The following is a 21503-nucleotide window of genomic DNA, read 5'->3' as shown; positions in this document are numbered from 1 at the left end:
ACAAGAGTCAGCCATTAACTATACAGGAGAAACTGCAGTCTGCCAGAACAGTAATAGGGATGTATTTTAAATCTCTTTGTGGAGATAGTGATTGCCTCTACATAGAGGATAGTAAAAATGCCTGTTTTATATCTGTTATAGGCTGAATTGTGCCCTCCCCTCCCCAAAATTCATAGGTTGAAGCCTTAACTCTCAGTGCGACTGTATTTGCAGATAGAGCCTTTAAGAAGGTAATTAAGGTTAAATCAGGTCATAAGGGTGGATTCCTAATCCAGAAGAACTGGTGTCTTTATAAGGAAAGGAAGAGACACCAGGAGTGCATGCACAGAGCAAAGGCCATGTGAGGACACAGTAACAAGGCATCCACCTGCAAGCCAAGAAGAGTGCCCTCAGGAGAAACCAAACCTGTAGACACCTTGATCTTGGACTTCCAGCCTCTAGAACTGTGAGAAAATAGATTTCTGTTGCTTAAACCACACAGTCTGCAGTACTTTGTTATGGCAGCCTTCTATGATTTGAATGTCTCCTCTAAATTCATCCTGAAACTTAATCCTAACGTAACAGTATCAAGAGGTGTGGTCTTTAGGAAGTGATTGAGTCGTGAGGGCTCTGCCCTCATGAATGGGATCAGATGCCCTTGTAAAAGGGCTTGTCAGAGGTAGTCAAGCCCCTTTTCGACCCTTCCGTGCCTTCCACCAAGTGAGGTTACCTAGATGGTGCCGTCTATGAGGAATAGGCCCTCACCAATCACTAAACCTGCTGGTGCCTTGATCTTGGACTTCCCAGCCTCTGGAACTGTAAGAAATAAATTTCTGCCCTTTATAAATTACCCAGTGTTCTGTTATAGCAGCACAAAGAACAGCTTTAGCAGACTAAAGATTTCTAATTTCTAGAGACTAAAAATTTCTAAGATTACAAATACTTTGGTTGCCCTTTTTAGTATTTTCTTTATTAATCATCCTAATCCATTGGATATCCCAGGTTCTCTGTCAGCTTCCAAGGAAAGCCAAATCTAATAGCAAATACCATGTTTTAATTCATGGCCCTTCTTTAATTACCTTCTGATGAATAAGGGTGGTATTATTCATTTTTCCTGGAGTATTGCTTATGTCCAGTAAAGGTTCATGTCTACAGTAATACTGTCGTTCATTTATGGATTTGTATAAAGTAATATTCCTTTTAACTGCTGTGGTCAATTATCTGCAAAGATGGCTATGAGCATCTCCTCTCACCCTGTCTGTATGTCACTCCTTCGTTCATGGGCTGGAATCTCTTTCACCTGCCCTTGCATCAGGCTGACGTGCTTTGCTTTGACCGGTAGAATGTGGTGGAAATGATGCTGTGTGACTCTCAGAGCTAGGTCTTCCTTAAGCTTCCATTTTTGCCCTCTTGAAAGCTAGCCAGCAGGTAACACAATCTGCCTGTCTTGCTGGTGAACCCTCTCCTAACGGAGAAGAGGCTCAGCTAGAGAGCTGTAAATTGAGGCTGTTGTGTGCCTGAAGGAGATCCAGAAGGATACAGAAGGATGCATATAGGGAATGGGGGAGTGCCGTAGGCAAACTGTACCTGATAGGCCAGGTGGTGTGACTGAGAAGGAACCAAGAAATGAAGTGCAGGGTTTTAGCGATGATATTTTTGATTGGCCTTAAAGGCTTGTTGACTTGCCCTGATTTTGCATTACTAGGTTAGAGCTGCCAGTGCTGGCTGTTGTGACATCCGTAATTGCCTCAGGTAGTTGCTGGCCCTTGGACCTCTGGAACAGGACACTTTTACCAAGCATTAGCCCTGGGAATTGGCTCCTGAATACATACTGCCTTGCAAAAGTCCTATTGCAATAGCTTACCTTGAACACTGTTATGAGTTGACTTGTATCCCTCCCAAATTAATATGTTGAAGTCCTAATCCTTAGTATCTCAGACTGTGACCTTCTTTGAAAACAAGTTTATACTGGTTGTACTGGTGGGCTCTAATCCAATATGACTAATGTCCTTATAAAAATGGACAATTTAGACACAGATATTGAACACTCAGAGAACACCATGGGAGGATGAAGGCAGAGATCAGGTGATGCAGAGGCCAAGGCATGCTAAAGATCGCCAGCAAACATCAGAAGCTAGGAGAGAAGCAGGGACAGTTTCTTCCTTACTGCCCTCCAAAGGAACCAACCCTGCCAACACTTGATCTCGGAATTCCAGTCTTCACGACTGTAAGACAATATGTTTCTGTTGTTTAAACCACCCAGTCTGTGATACCTTGTTAGCGGAGTCTTAGGAAACTGATACAAACACCCGTGCCCTTTGCTCTCATATCTTTAGATCTGGGTGGATGATCACAGGGACAAACTTGTGCCCCCGATGAGGAAGCTGCCAGGTGGCATCACATCTTAGCCCAGTTAAAATTAAAATTCTCATTTCTTCAAAAAGTTTTGTGAAAAGCAATCTATTGGATATTTCAGGTGTGAGGAAAAGGAGATAATATTTTATAGGAGGACCCCTTTTAATACCTCTGAAATTATACCAAAGAGGTTGTTTCATCTGCCTTTGTTGAGACCCATCTACCCAAGAATACGTCTCCACTTATTCCAGAGTTTATAGGGAGTTAATACTTAGTTGTTTTTCCCTAGAAATCTTTTTTAACCTAACTGTATTAGGATTGACACTTGATTATTCTGATATAATCATTTGCGTGATTTTTAGTGCCAAATCGTTAAAGCTGATATTAGAATCTCAAAAGTGGCATTTCTTATTCAGAAATGTTTAGTACTTTATAATAACAGTAATATTGGATGCATTATGCAGTAATAATGGAAGTTACATTTGCAAAACAGTTGTGGTAATGGGAAATTCTGAAATGTAAGAAATAAAAAAGCATGTTGGAAGAGAAAAACGTGTTTTATTCACAGCATTTCAGCTGTCTGTGGTCTCGGGTTGAAAGGCAGAGAAGAGCTAGTGTTCTCAGTGGCACAGAACTCCAGGGGTGCATGATTTATATCGACCTATACAATTCTGATTGAAGTTGGGGATTTTCAGTCACTGGAATCAAAAGAGAGTGGGGGTGTTGCTGTTTTGAAAATACCTTTTGCTCTTTAGAACAGATTAGCATTTTGTAAATGAATATTGGATTTCCAAAGGAAGCAATAATAATTAGGTTCTCTTCTCATTGCTCATGATTTCTGAATCATAGTTTACTTAAAAATATATTTGGAAAAAAATATGAAGTATATTTCCCTATACTTCACCAATGTAGCTTTTAGTTTTTAAAGCTGATTAACTTTATCCTATCCTTTTGATACTTTGAATTATTCATCACATTCAACATATGTAAGCTCACAGAAAACCATGGGGAAAATAAATCTGTAAGGAGCGTAAGAAATTCTCGGCTATGTGAATTAATACAACAAATGCTGATGTTAAGTTATGAATATTTTCTGTATCAATTGGAAAAGTTAGTGAAGTTTTGACTAAATAGTTTTTTGGCAGCTAAATTATCCTTAATCCCAGAGCATCCTGCTTAAAACATCCAAGATTAAACAAAGCCATGGAAATGCCAGGGCAGCAGAGATGGAAAAAAGAGTGAATTAATTTCATTGCGTCCATTTCATAAGAATTATTTTAGCCTGGCGTATGTTCATGTGGAACTTGCCTTTGCTCAGTTCCTTTTATGAAGAAAGGTTTTTCTTTTTTACTTTTTCTCTTTGGCTTTGGCACCATTGAACTGACAAGCTGGTTTACAGATGTCTAGTCTTTTCTAAGGCCTCTCAGTATTCTTGGGGTTCTTACCATCACTCTTTCCTTGGTGGACCAGGAGGTGGTATCCATGGCAGGAATGTGAAAACATCTCCCACGGGGTCTTGGAGCAATTATATATTAATTCCATGCACTTCTCCACCCAACTCTGAAATCACACATGGAGTGTGTCTGTAGCACTGGGAGTGGCATGTTTCACCCTCATAGGAGAAACATCAAACAGACATGCACTGAGAGAAGGGAGAGGCTGGGCAGGATCAGTCTTGGTAATTTTCCATCCTTCTAAACAAGCAAAAAGTTTTCACTTTCACGGGGCAGGATGTTAGGGACTTCAGTCGGCAGCGTGTGACCTTGGGAACTATAGCCTTCACTCCTTCGCAGTGATTCCCTCTGTGCAGATTATTCTAATTTGTGTCTGAATGCTGTCAGCTTTCCTCTGTGTGGTGAAACGATCCCCTTTGAAAAGTGCCCTGCAAATTTAAAGTGGGGATATTGATAACAATATTTTACTAAAGGACCCATATTCACTTTCTAGATAGCACTTTATTTTCCAAACCCAAAACCTCTTTGGGACTCTGAGTTACCACTTTTCCTCTTGTGGTTGGTTTACTGAAAGGCAATGTCGTGTAATGGTTCAGAACATGGGCTTTGTAGGCAGACTGCTTCAAATTTCACCACCACCTCCCCAATGTGTGACTAGCGATGGGTTATTCACTGAGTCTGGTTTCCTAAACTTTAATTAGGGATGCTAACAGAATCCCCCTTGCAGCACTGTCGAGAGGATTAAATGAATATTGCAAAGGGAAGCACTTAGCATAGTGTTAGGCACATGTAAGTACTTGGTAAGGATTAGCTTTCATTGCTTTCTGAAGGTATTTAGGGTTCTGTTACTAGAATGGATTTTGTGCAAAGCTAGCAAAAAGAGCTGATTCTCATAACTTGATTAATTGCAAAATATTTCTCTCCCATCCTACTCTTCCTTTATTCCATCTCACCTGTGATATGAACTTGTATTCATTAAGTAAACACAAGTTTATTTATTTATTGTCTTGTTTTTAGTATGCTGTACTGGTATATACTTTATAAAGAAATCATGGAAAAATAATAATTTTTTTGTAAGCCCAATATTCAGATACCTGAGAACTCTTTCCTTGGCATCCAGTCCTGATGATGTGGGAGGGAGATAAGGCTTGTGAAGTGGCTCCTGCGAGCAGTGGCCCTGTGTCCGTCCCACCCTGTAGCCTTGTTCTGTCAGGACTTGGCTGGGTTCCTTGGAGTGGCATACAGGTTGTGGGGAGAAGCTGTGGGCACAGAGCTCTGTACACACGTGCTTCAGCTTCTCCTTCTCAGAGATCCATTCCCACTGGGCAGAAAGGCAGAGGATCCATTATGATATCTGCCTGGCATTTCATTATTTGTGTATGAAGTGAGGTTAGAAATTTGTGTCATAAACGGTCACTTGAAAACAACCTTCAATTCTAAAATTTAAAAAATTCTGCGTCCTTGGGAGGTAGTTATAATGTGAGACTCCTAATATCAAGATGATATTTTTGACAGTAATTTGTCAAACCTGCTAATCTCATTCCATTGCTTTGTTACAGATTGATGTTCTGAAGGCAGATCTGGAAAGTGCAGAATGGAAAGTTTTGGAAAATCTTATTCTGGAAGATGTCCTTGAACAGATTGGACAGCTCGTCTTTGAGATCCATCTCCACTGGCCTGGGTTTGAGGTCAGTGGCAGTGACAGCAGTGTTGTGCGGTTCTGGTACAGTCTCCTCAAAGAGTTAGAACTAAAGGATTTCAGGCTTTTTCACAGTTATAAAGATTTATCTAAGCCTCAGCTATTCCTGAAGAAGGACATTTTCAATGCAAGTAGCTGTTATACTCTCAGTTGGGTGAATACAAGATGGAAATAGGATGCAAGACCTCATCAAGAATGCAAGGAAATATTTGCAGAATGGAATATGTCCATGATTCTAAGCAGAATGGAGTATGTCCATGATTCTAATCGTGGGTTTACTCATCGCGTCTCCTATTAGCTTGTCACCTGCTTGAAGTAGGAATGGTGTTGTTGTCTCTGTAGTGCATGTAGCCTGGTGCTTGACGTGTGGCAGGGGCGCAGTTAATCCTTGTTAAAAGATGAATACTCTTGTCACCCACATTGCCCAGACCCAGGTTCTTTGCCTTTTAATCTCTGACAGAGAGGCTAAAAGGCCACTCTTCACTTTTACTTGAAAGACAATCCCCCTCTCATCCCAGTCTTCCCTAAAATTCATTACGTGTCTACAATCCATGAATTCATCAAAATTAAAATGAAATGATATTTTACTAGGTTGATGAGATTCTTAAGTTCTTTGTCTACTGTTTAAATAGGGCATTTCCTTTGTCTTGAACTCATTTCTTTCAAGGTTTTTCTTATTCATCTGGTCAATAATATTCTTTACAACCTCATAGATTTCAATCATTCCTTCTCAGCCTTTGATTATCGTGTAGGGCAGGGTTTCTTAACCTCGGGACTGTTGCCATTTGGGCTGGATAATTCTTTCTTGTTTGCTCAAAAAAATTTGGGAGAGAGTAGGATACCGATTATTACTAGACTTTTTCCTTTCTCCTGGTTTTTTAACCTCCTTCTATCCTCTGACGTTCCCTGGGTTGGCTTTTTGTTTCTTGATGAGGTTTGAAAATGCCATTCCTCAAGTGAGAAATTGAAGTATATTAGAATAGGATGATCTTACTAACTTGAGTTGAAAAGTGAACAAGACTCTCTGAATCAGGTGTGATGATTTTTTGAAACATAAATGAGGTTTTTATTTTAAAACTCATGTTTGAAATCCATCCCCACTAGCCTGGTACACTAGTAAGAGTTGAGCTGAGAGGACCCGCTTGAATAGGTGAGATTCGAAATGGCAGTTTGGTTGCTTCTATGTTGCATTGGCATCTCAAATGTGCAGAAGGGTCCATAAAAACTCGAAAGTGGTTTATGCTGTTAGTTTGCGTGGCAGCCTTGCCAAAGCAAAGCTAACTTTAGCTCAATTCTGTTTGGATTATATCACAGATTTTTCCATAAAAATTTTATACACTGAAATATACATACTAAACCTTTTTATACGGTAAAGTGTGAAGAGTGTACTAATTTTAAGTGTTTAGTCTGATCAACTTTTAGATATGTACATACCCTTATCAAGATTTTTAATTCATGGAATTAAAGATTTATGACAATACTGAAAGCCACCTTTGTATAGGGCAAGTTAACCATTTATTCCAGATTGGTGGTGCAGAACATTGAATTCATCACACTATATATATATCTGAAGCAAGAATGGATGTGCTGTTAAAAAAATAAATCACAAACACATCCACCCACACTCACCTACTAGGCAGCCTGTTCCATAGTTATTCATACTTATTTTATGCTTATTTCTAAAACTGTTCTTCATTCCCTTCATGGATAGTATCAAATTTCTAATGAATATTCTGATGTTGCTATGGTTTCCCTGCCTCTACAATTATTATGCTTGTCGTGTAGGCCAGGGTTTCTTAACCTCAGCACCACTGCCATTTGGGCTGGATAATTCTTTATTGGGGTTTGAGGGCTGTTCTGTGCATTGTAGGATGTTTAGAGGCATGCCTGGCCTCTACCCACTAAATGACAGGAGCACCCTGCCCCCTCAGTTATGACATCCAGACATGTCTGCAGACAGTGCCAAATGTCCCCCCGGGGGTGTGTGTGTGCAAAAATCAGCCACTGTGGAGAACTGCTGGTGTAGCCCATGAGAAGGGGGCACTGGTGTTTGCTTGTGAAGAATGGGCAAACACAGATCCTCTTGTGAGGAACAAGCAAAACAATAACCACCACCACCACAACCTCCACAAAAGCAACACAAACAGAATACAACAATCAAATTCAAGAGTTACCATTTACTGAGAGCTTACTATGTGCCAGACACTTTGCATAGATTATTCCTAATTCTCCCGACAACCTGACAAGGAAGTGTAGTTTTTCTGGTTGTTTGGGTAAAGAACCTCTGAAGGTTAAATAGCTTATCCAGATTACTTAACTAGGAGATGGTGGAAAAGGAATCCACATTCTGGTTTGTCAGATCTCATAAAGACCACGCTCATTCCCCTCCACAATGCTGCCTCCATAGCCTTTACCGAATGTAAGATGCTTCATCCAAACATCACACTTTGCCTCCCTTTAATAAAAGGAGGAAAAAAGCTACAAACATACTTAGACAAACCTGCAAGTCTGTTAGAGTTGGGATAATTTTGTAGCATGCAGATTTGCTTAACTTAAACCATCTACTTAATTAACCTATGCTTGCCAAATGGAAGTTTACTGAGGAAATATGGGGACCCCACTTCTCTGTCAATATATTTAGGCTGCCAAGGCTTGGAAGGAGCCTGGGTCTGGCTCATCCCAATATTTGGCACTTTCCTCCTGAGTTTTAGAAAGGACGCAGTCACTTGGAACTGCAGTGTGATGCTTTTTCCTTACAACTAGTCTCTGACTTGCAGATAAATGAGCTAAGATGTGAATATCTGTGACATGCATCTCTTTAACTCTTACTGGAGTAGTATTCATAAAAGATTCTGAAAATACAAATTTAATAATGTTCTTATCAATGATTTAAAAACTGCTCCTTTTTTAGGTGAAAGATATATAAGTGTGCAAGAGATTCAGAAGTTGCCTTTTAGCACAACCTCTGTGTCACAATTTGAGATTTCCCTTCCTCTTTTCTTAGTGATTGTATTTGATTCAGTTATAATAGGTTATCATATAAATATTTGTAACTACTTGACATGTTCAAACGAAGAGAACCAGGGAGAAGTAAACAAAATTCTATTAAAATTGACTGAAGTTCCACTAATATTTACAACAGGGTAGAACAAAATTAAATTCGTGGATTTACAGTGTTTAGTCCAAAACAGTTGTTCTTGTAAGCATTTCTGCCTTGGTTATAAGATCTTCTGGTAAATAAAGTATAAGATTTGCATCTCCTAAGTATTAAATGTTTGGATTTTGGAAAGCTTGGATTAATATCAGGAAGCCAGGCTCATCATATTTTGCCAGTTTAGAAATGAAGGCCTCATTCAAATAGATCATTCTACTTGACAATACCACATTACCTCCAACTTGAATTGATGTAATTGTTCTTTTCTGCTGGAGATAAATTTATGTTTGCTTTTTAAGCAATAACATAATTGGTTTTGTACTAGCCAATTGCTGGTGCTTTGTGAATTCAATAATACGTTTAACCTTATTCCCAAATATCTTCCTTTTTATCACAATGAAAGATTTGAATTTATCAGAGGAAATTATAAACTAAAGATTTGATATATTCTTAAAACTACCTAAATTTAGAGATTATTGAAATTCTTTTAATAGTTTTATTATATTTCTATCCTTAAGAAAAATAAATCAAGCATTCTTAATGTTGTCACACTTTATGTTCAAAACTTTGTGGGAAAATGCTGGTTCTCAACATTCTAAACTAATGCTTTCTAAAACCAGCAACTTCAATCCTCTGGATATATCCCCAGTAGTAGGATTACTGGATCACATGGAAGTTCTACCTGCAATTGTGTAAGGAACCTCCATACTGTTCTCCATAATGGCTGTACTAATTTATAGTCCCACCAACAGTGCAGGAGGGTTCCTCTCTCTCCACATCCTTGCCAGCATTTGTTATTCTCTGTCTTTTTTATAATAGCCCATCTGATTGGGGTAAGGTGATATCTCAAAGTGGTTTTGATTTGCATATTTCCCTGATGATTAGTGATGTTGAGCATATTTTCACATACCTGTTGGTTATTTGTGTGTCTTCCTTTGAGAAATGTCTATTCAGCTCCTTTACCCATTTTTAAATTGGATTATTTGGGTTTTTGCTGTAAAGTTGTCAGACATCTTTGTATATTCTGGATATTAATCCCTTGTCACATATGTAGCTTGCAAATATTTTCTCCCATTCTGTAAGACATCATATTGAAGGGATACCTGTACTCCCATATTTATTGCAGCTCTATTTACAATAGTTAGGTGATGGAACCAACCTAAATGTCCATCGATGGATGACTGGATAAGGAAACTGTGGTGTATATGCACAATGGAATACTACTCAGCCAAAAAAAGAACAAAATTCTACCATTTGCAGCAATGTGGATGAGCCTGGAGAAAATTATTTTAAGTGAAATGACCCAGGTACGGAAAGAGAAATACCGTGTGTTCTCACTCATAACTGGGATCTGAATCCATAAATAAACACATGAACAATAAAGAAAGACAGAGAGAAAGAAAGAAATAACAATCACAGTGATACGTTGAACTTTTAGAAAACTAGAGATGGAAAAGAGGAGGGAAGGGTGAGAGGTGGGGGGCTAATGAGGAATTGGTCAATGGACATGAAGAATGATTGTGTATTGTGATGATGAATAAGCTAACTATACTGATCCAACCACCACACATTGTACACAATTGTTAAAAATCAACATTGTACCCCACATATATGTATAATAATAATAAAAAATTTCCTGGGATCCTGTTAGAAATGAAAATTCTAGGGCTCCATCTCAGACTTACTGAATCAGAAACTCTGGGGGAGGAAGCATATTGCCTGTATTTTAATGAGCCCTCCAGGTGTTACTGATGCTTGTTAAAATTTCAAAACCATTATTATAATGATCTTTTACCTTAAGTTTTTACAATAATAAAAAAGGTTTTTGTCTAAATCACTACATCCAATCTCTGACGGGAGAACTGCATGCTTATACATTTTGCCAAGATGTTAATTTATAAGTGAATATTTATGAAATAATTATATTCCACAGTACAATTAAAAAAAATAAAACCAGCAACTTCATATTCTTCTCATGTAGAATATTTAAACTTTTTCTTAGTGATTGGCTTTGTGCAATAAGATTGTCTAAATTAATAAGAGATTTTTCTTTTCTTTGGTCTAGTTTGAATTCTAATCTAGACTATTTCCATAGAGAAGCCAAGTATACACAGGATTGATATCCAATCAATATGTACCAGTAGAGGAGGTCTATTGTACAACACGGTGACTATATTTGTGATGTATTATCTACTTGAAAATTGCTGAGAGTAGATTTTAAATGTTCTCACCACAAAAAAATAAGTATGTGAGGTAATGACTATGTTAATTATCTTGATTTTGTCATTCCACAAATATCATGTTGTATACCATAAATATATACAATTTTTATTTGTTAATTTAAAAAAAGTATGCCCCATGAAATACTTTGGACATATTTACACTAAAATAAAAAGTACCAGTAGAGCTTTAGTGGTTGGTAGACGGCTGTGGTCAAGAGTTCCCTAGTGGTTCTCTTCCACGTAGGTCCTCTCGCAGGATGCCCAGATCTCTCCATGATCGGGCACAGGTTAATACGCAGTACAAAAAGCGGCCTCCAGAGCACTGATCCAGCACTGTGACTGGCTTCATTCTGTCTGGTCTGTCTTCTGCCTCACTTGTCATTGGATATTTTGAATATTACCCCTGGGTGGGTAAATATAATAAACAAAGGCCCAAGTGGGTTCTATGACGTGAAGGAGAAGCCACAATTATGTGTCAATCAAAATAAGCTATTGATTATCGATACAAGAAAATGCTGTTTCTTAAGGATGTCAAATCAAACATCATTTTCTCAGGGACCCCCCTGCTTAAGGCCCTCCACTATGTGTCCCCACAATGCCATCTTTTCTCCCTCTCTTCACACTCCCTGTGCTTTAATATATCTGCCTGCATGTCTGTCTTTCCCAGCAGACTGTAAGCTCCGTGAGGGCAAGGGCCATGTCTACAGCCTCAGTGCCTAGCATGGAATCTGCTGGGTAAAAGTTGCTCAATAAATATTTGTTGAATATAAATTTAAAAAGTTACTTCACAGAATTTTTCATAAAATTATTTCATCATTTGTTATTGAAGTTTTTTTTCTGGCATTAAAAATACCTTTGGAATTTAGATGGACTGCTGTCTCTCATTTTGTTAATTCAAATTTGGACACAATTTGCCTTTTTCTTGATATGGTTGTTTACTGCACTGCATATGGTAGTCCCCATTCATGATTAAAGGATACTAACCTGGAGATCTTGACCTTGGTGAACTGAGAGCTATACAATATTAAATTGAATAAATACAATAATAATTGAAACTTCAATCATTATTAGAAGATCTCTTAGTTTTAGGATATTAAACCTCAACCTTTCTTTCTCATTCCTTACTGTCCTTTCTTTGTAACTGGCACTGATTATAATCCCAAAAGACAAAATTGTGAATGTCATAATCCCGAATGTTGAAATTCTGAAATATCAAAATCCCTAGTCTAAAATCCCTAATACACAGTCCTGAAAGATTAAAATCCTGAAGGCATTAAATGGTGAACTATTCTTGGTTATGGATTTGACTGGTGAAGAAGATAGACTTCTATTTATCACTAAATCTAACATAGAAAAACTAGTGCATGCTTCACTTTGGCTAAGGGATGTCACTTTCAACAGTGGATCCCCACTGTTTTTTATTAACTATATGCAATTCATGCCCCTATTGGATCTGAACATTCTAGAATTTATCTGCTTGTTTATATATTAATGACTGGAAAAAGTGAAGCAGTTTATAAACACTTATTTGAAGATTCAGTGGACCTTGCAGGAAAAAATGGAATTAAATCGAATCCCCAAACCATAACGACAGATTTGGGATTAGGTGTGATCCAGGCTTCTAAAAGTGAATTTCAAGGTGTTACCAATAAAGTTTGTTTTTTCCATTCAGCCCAATGCATTTGATGGAAAATTCAGATGAGTGGATATGGCAACAACAAAAACTTAGGTCTGAAAATGCATTTGTCTGCATTGGCATTCCTTCCAGCCAATGAAATTCCAGGAGCTTTTAATGAATGAATTAAAGCTGCATTTTTCTGAAGAAGCCAGTGAAGTTACTGACTGGCTTGAAAATAATTAAATGCATGGTAGAATAAGAAGACACTCAATGGTGCTGCTGTTCAATCACCAGTACTTCTGCCAGATTTGTGGTCTGAATAGGAGTGCATGCAGAATGGATTTCAGTGTGCCCCAAACAGCATAGAAGCATGGTACAGAAGATGGAAGAATTTAATAGGAAATGCTCACATCGATGTATATTGAATCATAGAAGAATTTCAAAAATAGCAGCACCATGGAGAAAATGAATGTGAAAGTATTCTCTGAGCCATGTCCTAAAAGAAAGAAAGTAGTTACTCATCATGATGCAAGACTTCAGAATAGTTAATGATGTGAAAGTTGACTGTCTCTATGCAACTGCCCATAATCTATCCCCGTAACATGCTTTCATGTCTAATTTTTAGTTTTTTAAAAATATTTTTTCCACTATTTAAAATTGTCCCATTATTTTTACAAATTACTATGCTATATATTTCACCGTCGCATCATTTCCAACACTGGAGGTATAGATTGTGTAAGCACTTTTAGAGAGTTCTAATTAGTTTTATGCATTTTTTGCTAGTTTGACTCGATGAAAGTATATTATTACAACGTTGACTCTGTGTGTGTATGTAAAAACGTTGAAGCTTCTTCAATAAATGAAGAGATGTACGTTTGGTACATCTGCTTTTGTGAAAGATAAAATTTCTCGAATCTTCACTCCTTGGGTAACTGCATATGCAATAGTGACCCGTCGCAGTTTTTGATCACTCTCGTCAAGGTCCCTCAGGTGTGTCAGATGACCGCAGTTGTTAAGCTGGTTGCACACAAATATCACTCATGACAATATGCATTTATACATTTCACCTTTTGACCTATTTCTTTATGATTTTGGCTCATCTGCTCCTGTTATACCTGCGTGGCTGTTATTAGTATACCATAGTGTTTATGCTTGCAAAAATATGTATACTGTTGCTTATTTTATTTCGTAAAGGGGCCTATGAAGTGTTTTGTCATGTTTTTATATGTTTCTCAAATTAATCCCCCTTTAAAAATATTAAATAAATGTCTTCTAAAGAATTTTTAAAATTATTTTCTCCAGAATTATATTTTTGGGATTTCGATCTTTCAGGATTTCAATATTCGGATTGTGGCTTTTGGGATTATGGCCCCAAACCAATTCCCAGCAAATAGTCTTTTTTAGAATTAGTATATAAAGCCATAATTGAAAGTAGCACAGAGAATATTTTCCAGATTATGAGAGAAGAAATGTATGATGTAAGTCTATTTTTACATGAATAGGGGCTGGTATTTTTACAAAAATGATTCAAGCCACATTGTATTTATAGGACAAAATGGATAATAAATACAGTAGTTGAAAGAGTAAAGTCAAGGTGAGAAAAGGTATGGTATTCTTGAGATTGAAGTATGAGCCAAGGAAGTTTCCCTGTGGCTACAGAGAAAGTGATGGGGGCCCAACTCTAATGAAGGTACAATGAGAATGTATTCAGGTACAGGTCTTGTTTTACTAAAACATTAGTTTCTTTTAAATTAACTCGGAGACAGCAAGCTGGAAGCCACAGAGGTTATGACAAAAATCTGACAGTTTTAAAAGTACACAATTAAGTAGCATTATTTAGAGGAGGCAGGACAGTAGTCCGAAGGGAATATCTTGATACTGCTGCTAATTAGTTACATTATACCCAGCAAATTATCACCTTTCTTGGCCTATTTTCTTGGTTTAGAATATTTAATTTCTAAAGTTTCTTCTACTGTGAAAATCTCCTTATCTTGACTTTTGTGATTAGATGAGTCTTAGACAATGGTAGGATAATTTCTTGATTTGTGAGCCGCTATGGTCTGAACGTTTGTGCCCCCCCCCCCCAATTCATATGCTGAAATCTAATCCTTAATGTGTTGGTATTAAGAGGTGGAGCTTTTGGGAGGTGACTACATCATGAGGGTGGATCCCTCATGAATGGGATTAGTGCCCTTATAAAAAGAGGTCCAAGGGAGCTTGTTTTCCTCTTTCCACCATGTGAGGATCTGGCAAGAAGGTGACATCTTTGAAGCACAGAATAAGCCCTCACCAGACATGGAATCTGCTGGTGCCTTGATCTTGAACTTCCTAGCCTCCAGAACTATGAGCAATAAATTTCTGTTGTTTATAAATTACCCAGCCTGAGGTATTTTGTTGTAGCAGCCCCAATAGAGTAAGATGTGCTATAAAGGGAAGTTAGGATAAAGTCAGAAGTATCTAAATGACGTACTTATGCAGAGGAAAAAGTCCAGATAAAGGGTGAATCCATTATGATAGTTTTCTGGTCATCAAGTAAAGTGTCCTCAGGAAAAGTACCTTTTTGGGCCATATACTTAAGCTCAAATGGTTCTAAATATCAGAACACAGGTTTCATAGACTACACTAGTTTATACTTCTGATTGTAGACTGTCCCAATAACATGGCAATACCTAAAGATACTAGGTATAACTATATGTATCCACAAAGATCCTTCCATATGTATACATGTGTGTATATGTATGTATAAGAGGCGCATGCACATGTGTGTGTGTGTGTGGCTGAATGTTCATGCAAGAAAAACATTCCGACACAAAAAGCTGAAGGGGAGTCTAGAGTCGGAGAGGGAGAGCAGGAACTTACACTGCAGTAGCTGTAGGAGTTTAGTAAACCAGTAATGGCTATAGAGATAACCCTGGTGTTGGATTGGGACCCAGGACATGTACAGCAAAGTGGGGTCCTTGGAGGGCTACAATCTCAGTGAAAAAGGGACCTAAAAATTCCACACTCACAGGCATAAGGAAGCCTATTTCTGCTGTAGCTCTGTTTGCAAATAAAAGTTTTTCATGAGAAATTGAAATCTCAGGCCTGTGCAAGGAGTTGAATAGTTGAATTCATCCTAATTGCATGGTGAGAAAAACCATAAGCTGAGAAATTAAGATATAAAACTGGTTCTAGGGGGTGACACCCCAGGGGTATATGGCAGAAGCAGATGCAAAACCACTCTGAAGGGACTCTTCACCAACCCACATTGTAGAGGATTGTAGCCAGAAAAACAAGACCCACCTAAGATTAACTCATAATAAAAAATTACAGCTGACAAGGAACTAGATGGTCCACCAGGAGGTAGAGTTAATGGACACAATAAACACTGGGATTTTCAGCCCAACCAATTGCGATAACTGAAGAACAATCTTAAAGAAAGCATAATATACACTGTTTAACATGATTAAAGGCATAAAAAACTACATAGAAGCCATAAGAAAACAAGACAGTATGAAAAAGAACAGGTAGATATAAAAAAGTACAAGTAGACCAGAAAAGAAAAAGTCATTACAATGAGAGAAGCTAAATGCATTAAACAGCAGATTCAGAGACAGCTGAAGAGACTTTAAAGGGAACTAGTAGATCTGAGGAAACTACCCAAAATGTAGCACAGATATGAACGTTTATATCCTTTTTTTTTGTTTTTTTTTTTGTGACCAGTAAGGGGATCGTAACCCGTGGCTTGGTGTCGTCTGCACCACACTCAGCCAGTGAGCGCACCGGCCATCCCTATATAGGATCCGAACCCGCGGCCTCGGCGCTACCAGCCCCGCACTCTCCCGAGTGAGCCACGGGGTCGGCCCAAATGTTTATATTCTTTATGAGATATCTTATGAACAGTTTAAACTTTAGAATATCTTTCAGAAGACGAGGCAGTAAAATTGAATATCTGAATCCTTCCTGTGAAAAAAGTGGTAATAGACCCATAATGTGCAATATGTAGCCACTAGACACATTGCCATTGAGCACTTAAAATGTGGCTGAGAAACCGAATTTTAAAAATTTACTTTTAATTAATTTAAATTAAAAATATTACCCTTGATTCAGGAAATTTTTAATCTCTTTGGAACAACTTAGGCATGTAAGTCTAGTTTATATGAAAGATAAATATTTTGATGAAAATATTAAATGTATTATTAGAATTAATTCCTTTTTTTTTTTAACCTGGCTATGAGAATATTTAGTTACATACATGGGGCTGGCCAGTTAGCTCATTTGTTTAGAATGCAGTGTTGTAACTGCAAGGTCAAAGTTTGGATCCCTGTACCGGCCAGCCACCAAAAACAAAAACAAAAAACAAAAACAAAATACCAAATTATACATATGACTCATATTTCTATTGGACAGCACTGTACTAGAACATAAATTGGAACATGTTTGAGATATGTTAGTCCCCCCAATCTAAAACGCTGGAGGTTGGAGCGTAGGGAGAAGCTAAAAAATTCATTGGAAGACATATTTCAGTTAGAGGAAGCTGTAAATCTAAGGACTTATCTCTGTCTTACTGTACTAAAAATAAAGCCACTCTAAGAGTTCTGGCTGCAAATTTGTGACTTCTTTTCCCTTAAGTTCCAGATAAAATAGCACTGTTTAGTTTGAGAACGTTGTTTCCACAATTAATGTAAGATATATATATACATACATATATACCCACAATACATGCACATACACACGACATACTTTTGACTAGCTAAATTTCTTTTTGAGTTTACATCTTCCAAATAGTCTAGCTTCCTAATTGCCCAAGATAAATTCAAGACTCTGCCTCAGTGGTTCTCATTCTCAGTGTGATCTTGCTAAAAGATCATCTGGGGATCCTGCTAAAAGTGCTGACTTTCATTTGGTAGGTCCAAATTGGGAATAAGAATTCTACATTTTAAAAAAGCTTTGCAGTGACATAAAAAAGTATATATACATATATATATATATATTTAATTGCAATCTTTTGTAGTTCTTTCAGTTTATCTACCCATTGACCAAATAAACATTTCACAAAATGAATTTTGAGCCAAGTGTTGTGATAGATATCTTTCTTCCATTGGATCTTCTTCTTCTTCTAAGGCCCCGTAGTACTTACTTGTTTATACATTTTATGATCCACTAAGGATGAATACTGCCAATTAAACTATGACATATTATTGATTATAACCATAGCTCTATTCAGAGATGTCAAAATGTGAAAAATATGCATCTTTGATAGAATATGGCATTAGTATTCCCCAGGTCTCACTTTGAGACCCACATTTAATACTGCTGATGGATATTGTGACCTGGATGCCACTTCACACCCCTTTCTCTATACCTGAATTTATTATGGCTCCCCCAACTAACCACTACTTTCTTCTGAATTCAACACCTCAGTAAGACGCTATCCCTGGTTGATTCTGTCGCAGATGCTTCTCAGTCCACATTCTGAGAAACACTGTTCTTCAAGGAGAGTCTCTATAATCATTGCTGGTGGTGTGATCTTTATGGCTGTCATCTGAGGGTTTGATATTTCACTGTCAATGAATTCTTCAGATAATTTATAAACATACTAAGGATACAAGCCAGTCCCACAAGGTATCCTCAAGAATTACTCTACATTTCTACTTGGAAACATGCCTATTTGATGCTATTCCTTGTTCTTCATCTTAACATTGGCTCCTTATTTAGGACAAAATATTTCCAGATTGTGCTTTAATATTTAAATATTCATTGAATTAAATTTTTCATTAAAGTATCACTTATATTTTAACTTTTAGAAAGGAAATCTGTCCTGGGTTCAACAAAAATGTTAGAGTGAGGATAGTAACTACTTAAGGCCAGTAACAGTAATATCTTGAGGCTCTTTTTATGCTGGAGAGAACCCCACTTGTTTATGTACTCTAAAATGGGGTGTAATCATGACTTAGTGCCACCACTGAATGAATAAATGTGGGATGTGCTAAATTTAATCTGTGTGCCCTGTATTTATTTATTATTTAATTATAATAAATCCATTAATATACCTGAATATACCATACCCACCTCTAAGGCATCATTTCTCTCCATACGACTCTTTAAATCTACAAATGGTTTAAACGGGTGTCTCAACAGACTTAGATTTAAAAGACGACTGAAGATGAACATTTCGGTAACACTTTCTACAAAAAATGCTTTATTTAAAAATATGATCTTTTAAAAAAGAGACAACTTTTATATACAGTTACTTAGTTCAGAAACAGTCAAAAACACAATAAAATAAATCCAGATTTAGAAATTATGATTTCTAATATATACAATACTGGTGCTGAACAAGACAGATTCTTTTTGTCCCATCACATTTCAATAACTCACATCTGTTAAAACCAGTGGTTGGGACTAAAGTAAAGGTCTTATCAGAATATCTTCCTCTTCAGAAATCTGTCACCCTTCCTGGCAGACACAGAAATGGCAGTGGCTAAGCAGTGTGTTTGTATTTCTCTCAGTGCTGTGTGTCAAAAAAATACTTCTCCACTTTTATTCTCTTGTTCTATTTTCTTCTTTGAAATTTATTTATATGTGGCTATAGGGCCTGGTCATATATACCAGGCCTTTTTAAATTTAAATTTTTTAAAATGGAAGTTCTCTATGGGCAAAGAGCATGCATTGCTATGACAGCATAGGACTCACAGCTTAATGCTCTTAGGTCAACACTCAACAAGATTTTGTTCTCCAAGTCAGCACTCTGAGCAGCTATCAACCATTCTTTTTCAGCATGGTACTGAAATATTTCAAACCACATTCAAACATCTAATATAGACTTTAAAAAAACAGGAGAAGTGGCTTGTCAAACTAAAGTGCTGTTAGCTATTATATTCAAGGGGCTAACCTGACTTCATAACCTGAAGTTTTTAAGCTATTTTTTTTTTTACCATGGTCACTGCTTCTCAAACAAGGGAACCCTAGCCATGTTCCTGAGTGCCAATTTTTTTTCCATAGATTTGGAAAGATGTTTAAAATTTTTCTAATCTTAAAAAATTCTCATATACATTCACAAGCAAAATCAGAATAATTTTAAAGGTAAAACATGATTTCAAAGAAATTACAAGTTGACATTTTGGACTATGCCCTCATATTCTGTTTCCTGTGAGGATTTCAGTAGTAACATCCGTGAAGTAATGACCTAGGAGATCCTGTTTTCCAAAAGTGTAGCCAGGTCCTACCGACAGTGAATATAAATAAAATTCAGTATTGGCTCATTCTCTTGAGTTCCATCCTCAGAAATAATGTAATTCTCTGATTAAATATATATAGTCCTATCTATACTGATCAGGAAGAAAGTCAAGGAAAGAATTCTGGATTGATTTTTATTTTACATTGTTCAATAATCAGAGGAACGCTGCAGTCAAAGATTACTAATTTACAACTAAATATATACAACATATGTCATCAAAAGTAGTGGAATTCATGAAGCCAAAAAATTAGAACTTGATCCATGGAAGATAATAGGAATAGTAATTGTGGGTAGTTTTACCCTTCTTTCAGATTTATATTAAATTACATCATCCCTGTTCTTTACTGCCCTTTTGGTTGAAAAGGTAAGTATATGGTACCTTTCTGAGTCATTAATTACATTACCTCCTCTAGGATCTCAAATCCACTGGGAATTCTTGGTCCCAAAGGGATCCTTTCAGTATGTTACGGGGATAAACCCAAACTACCTGCCAACAATAACTACTTGTTGAGTAGAAAGTCAATGGTCATTCTCCATATAAATAACATCTATAAAGAACAAAATGAAGTTGCCAATAAAGTTATGAGTTCAATTTACAGTTCTTTTTTTTTAAACAATGGGTTAACTTCATAAGTCCGTGTAAGGAAAACATTATCTGCAAATCAAGTTGCCATCCAACACATTTAATAATTAAATATAGTTAAATATGAATTGGACCAAAAATGATCCTAGATAGTTTAAAGATTAATCCCATTAATCCCACAGTTTAATGAGACCATCCCAACCACATGTTATGACCTTAGATGTTTCATGAGGATGCCACACCGCACCTATACACACTTTATCATGAGCTTTAAACCGACTGTAGAGTTTTGTGGTCTTCCAGTCCCAAATGTTTAATTTTCCATTTCCATCTCCTGAAATCACATAGCTGCAATGGGAAGAAAAATAAATTCAAATTATTCAAACACCTTAAACTGGTAAAAGTGGAAGAACAGAGAAAGATTTTATCTTTTCATCTTAATGTGAAAAAAATCAGTGCAAATATACAACACTCAGGATAAGAAGGTAAAGTATAAAGCAATATATAATTTGAACTTCTACAAAAAAGGTATCAATCTGATAGTAGAAAATCATTTTTAACTAGGAAGACTGGGAGTCCCAGGGACCATAACGAATGAGGTATCATAATCAGTCTCTAGACAGTCAGAAACAGTGTAAGGGAACCAATTTCACACACAGCCAGTCAACACATTTAGATCCATTTTACTGTAGTAGACTCTCACACCTTCTAATTAATTTTCAGCTTCATTATCTTTTGAATACATCTAAGACTGAACCAGAGGTAGGAGTCTAAGGCCCAATTACCAGGCTAAACATGTAAAGTTACAGGGATTTCTGAAGTACTTCTACCTATATATTTTAACTAAGAATGGGGGGATAAATGCAGAATTTCACTCTTAGCAAGACTGTATAGGCTTCACAAATCCAGTGTGACTTACAAATATTAAACAACTGAATTTGAGGTTTCAGCACAGACAAGCTGTAGTGAAGACGTTAACTTCAACATTGCAATACAGAATTAACTCTTTTCATGTTCATTCCATCATAGCAATATAGCAATTACAGCACTCCTAGTCTTGCTTAGAAAAGCAAAGAGAAAATAAGGCATGGGTGATAGAGCTAGGGATTCACGAGTTGGTTAAAGGGCATAGGCCTAAGTAATATAAAAAGATACTGAAGTAAGAACTTAAGAAAAGCAAAATGTAATTTTTATAACTTGATTTTGCCTTTATATCTGGC

General features: G+C 37.0%; 2 protein-coding genes across 4 annotated transcripts in view; one reads left to right on the top strand and one right to left on the bottom strand.

Annotated features, from left to right (window-relative positions):
• Positions 1–9006, top strand: part of METTL24 (methyltransferase like 24) — a 96733-nt gene extending 87727 nt beyond the window's left edge. For both annotated transcript variants that reach the window (XM_063097554.1, XM_063097555.1), the window contains exon 5: positions 5348–9006. In XM_063097554.1, the coding sequence (XP_062953624.1) occupies positions 5348–5662 (315 nt within the window). In that variant the 3' untranslated portion in view covers positions 5663–9006. The remainder of the gene's footprint in view (positions 1–5347) is intronic.
• A 9717-nt stretch (positions 9007–18723) lies between these two features.
• The window catches only part of CDC40 (cell division cycle 40), a 36933-nt gene continuing 34153 nt past the window's right edge, over positions 18724–21503 (bottom strand). For both annotated transcript variants that reach the window (XM_063096918.1, XM_063096919.1), the window contains exon 15: positions 18724–20631. In XM_063096918.1, coding sequence (XP_062952988.1) covers positions 20454–20631 — 178 coding nt within the window. In that variant the 3' untranslated portion in view covers positions 18724–20453. The remainder of the gene's footprint in view (positions 20632–21503) is intronic.

The sequence above is a fragment of the Cynocephalus volans genome, chromosome 5 (genome assembly GCF_027409185.1).
Source record: "Cynocephalus volans isolate mCynVol1 chromosome 5, mCynVol1.pri, whole genome shotgun sequence".
NCBI classification, from domain to species: Eukaryota; Metazoa; Chordata; class Mammalia; order Dermoptera; family Cynocephalidae; genus Cynocephalus; species Cynocephalus volans.
Note: the sequence above shows the minus strand (reverse complement) of the source record. Positions and strands in the feature narration are given on the sequence as shown.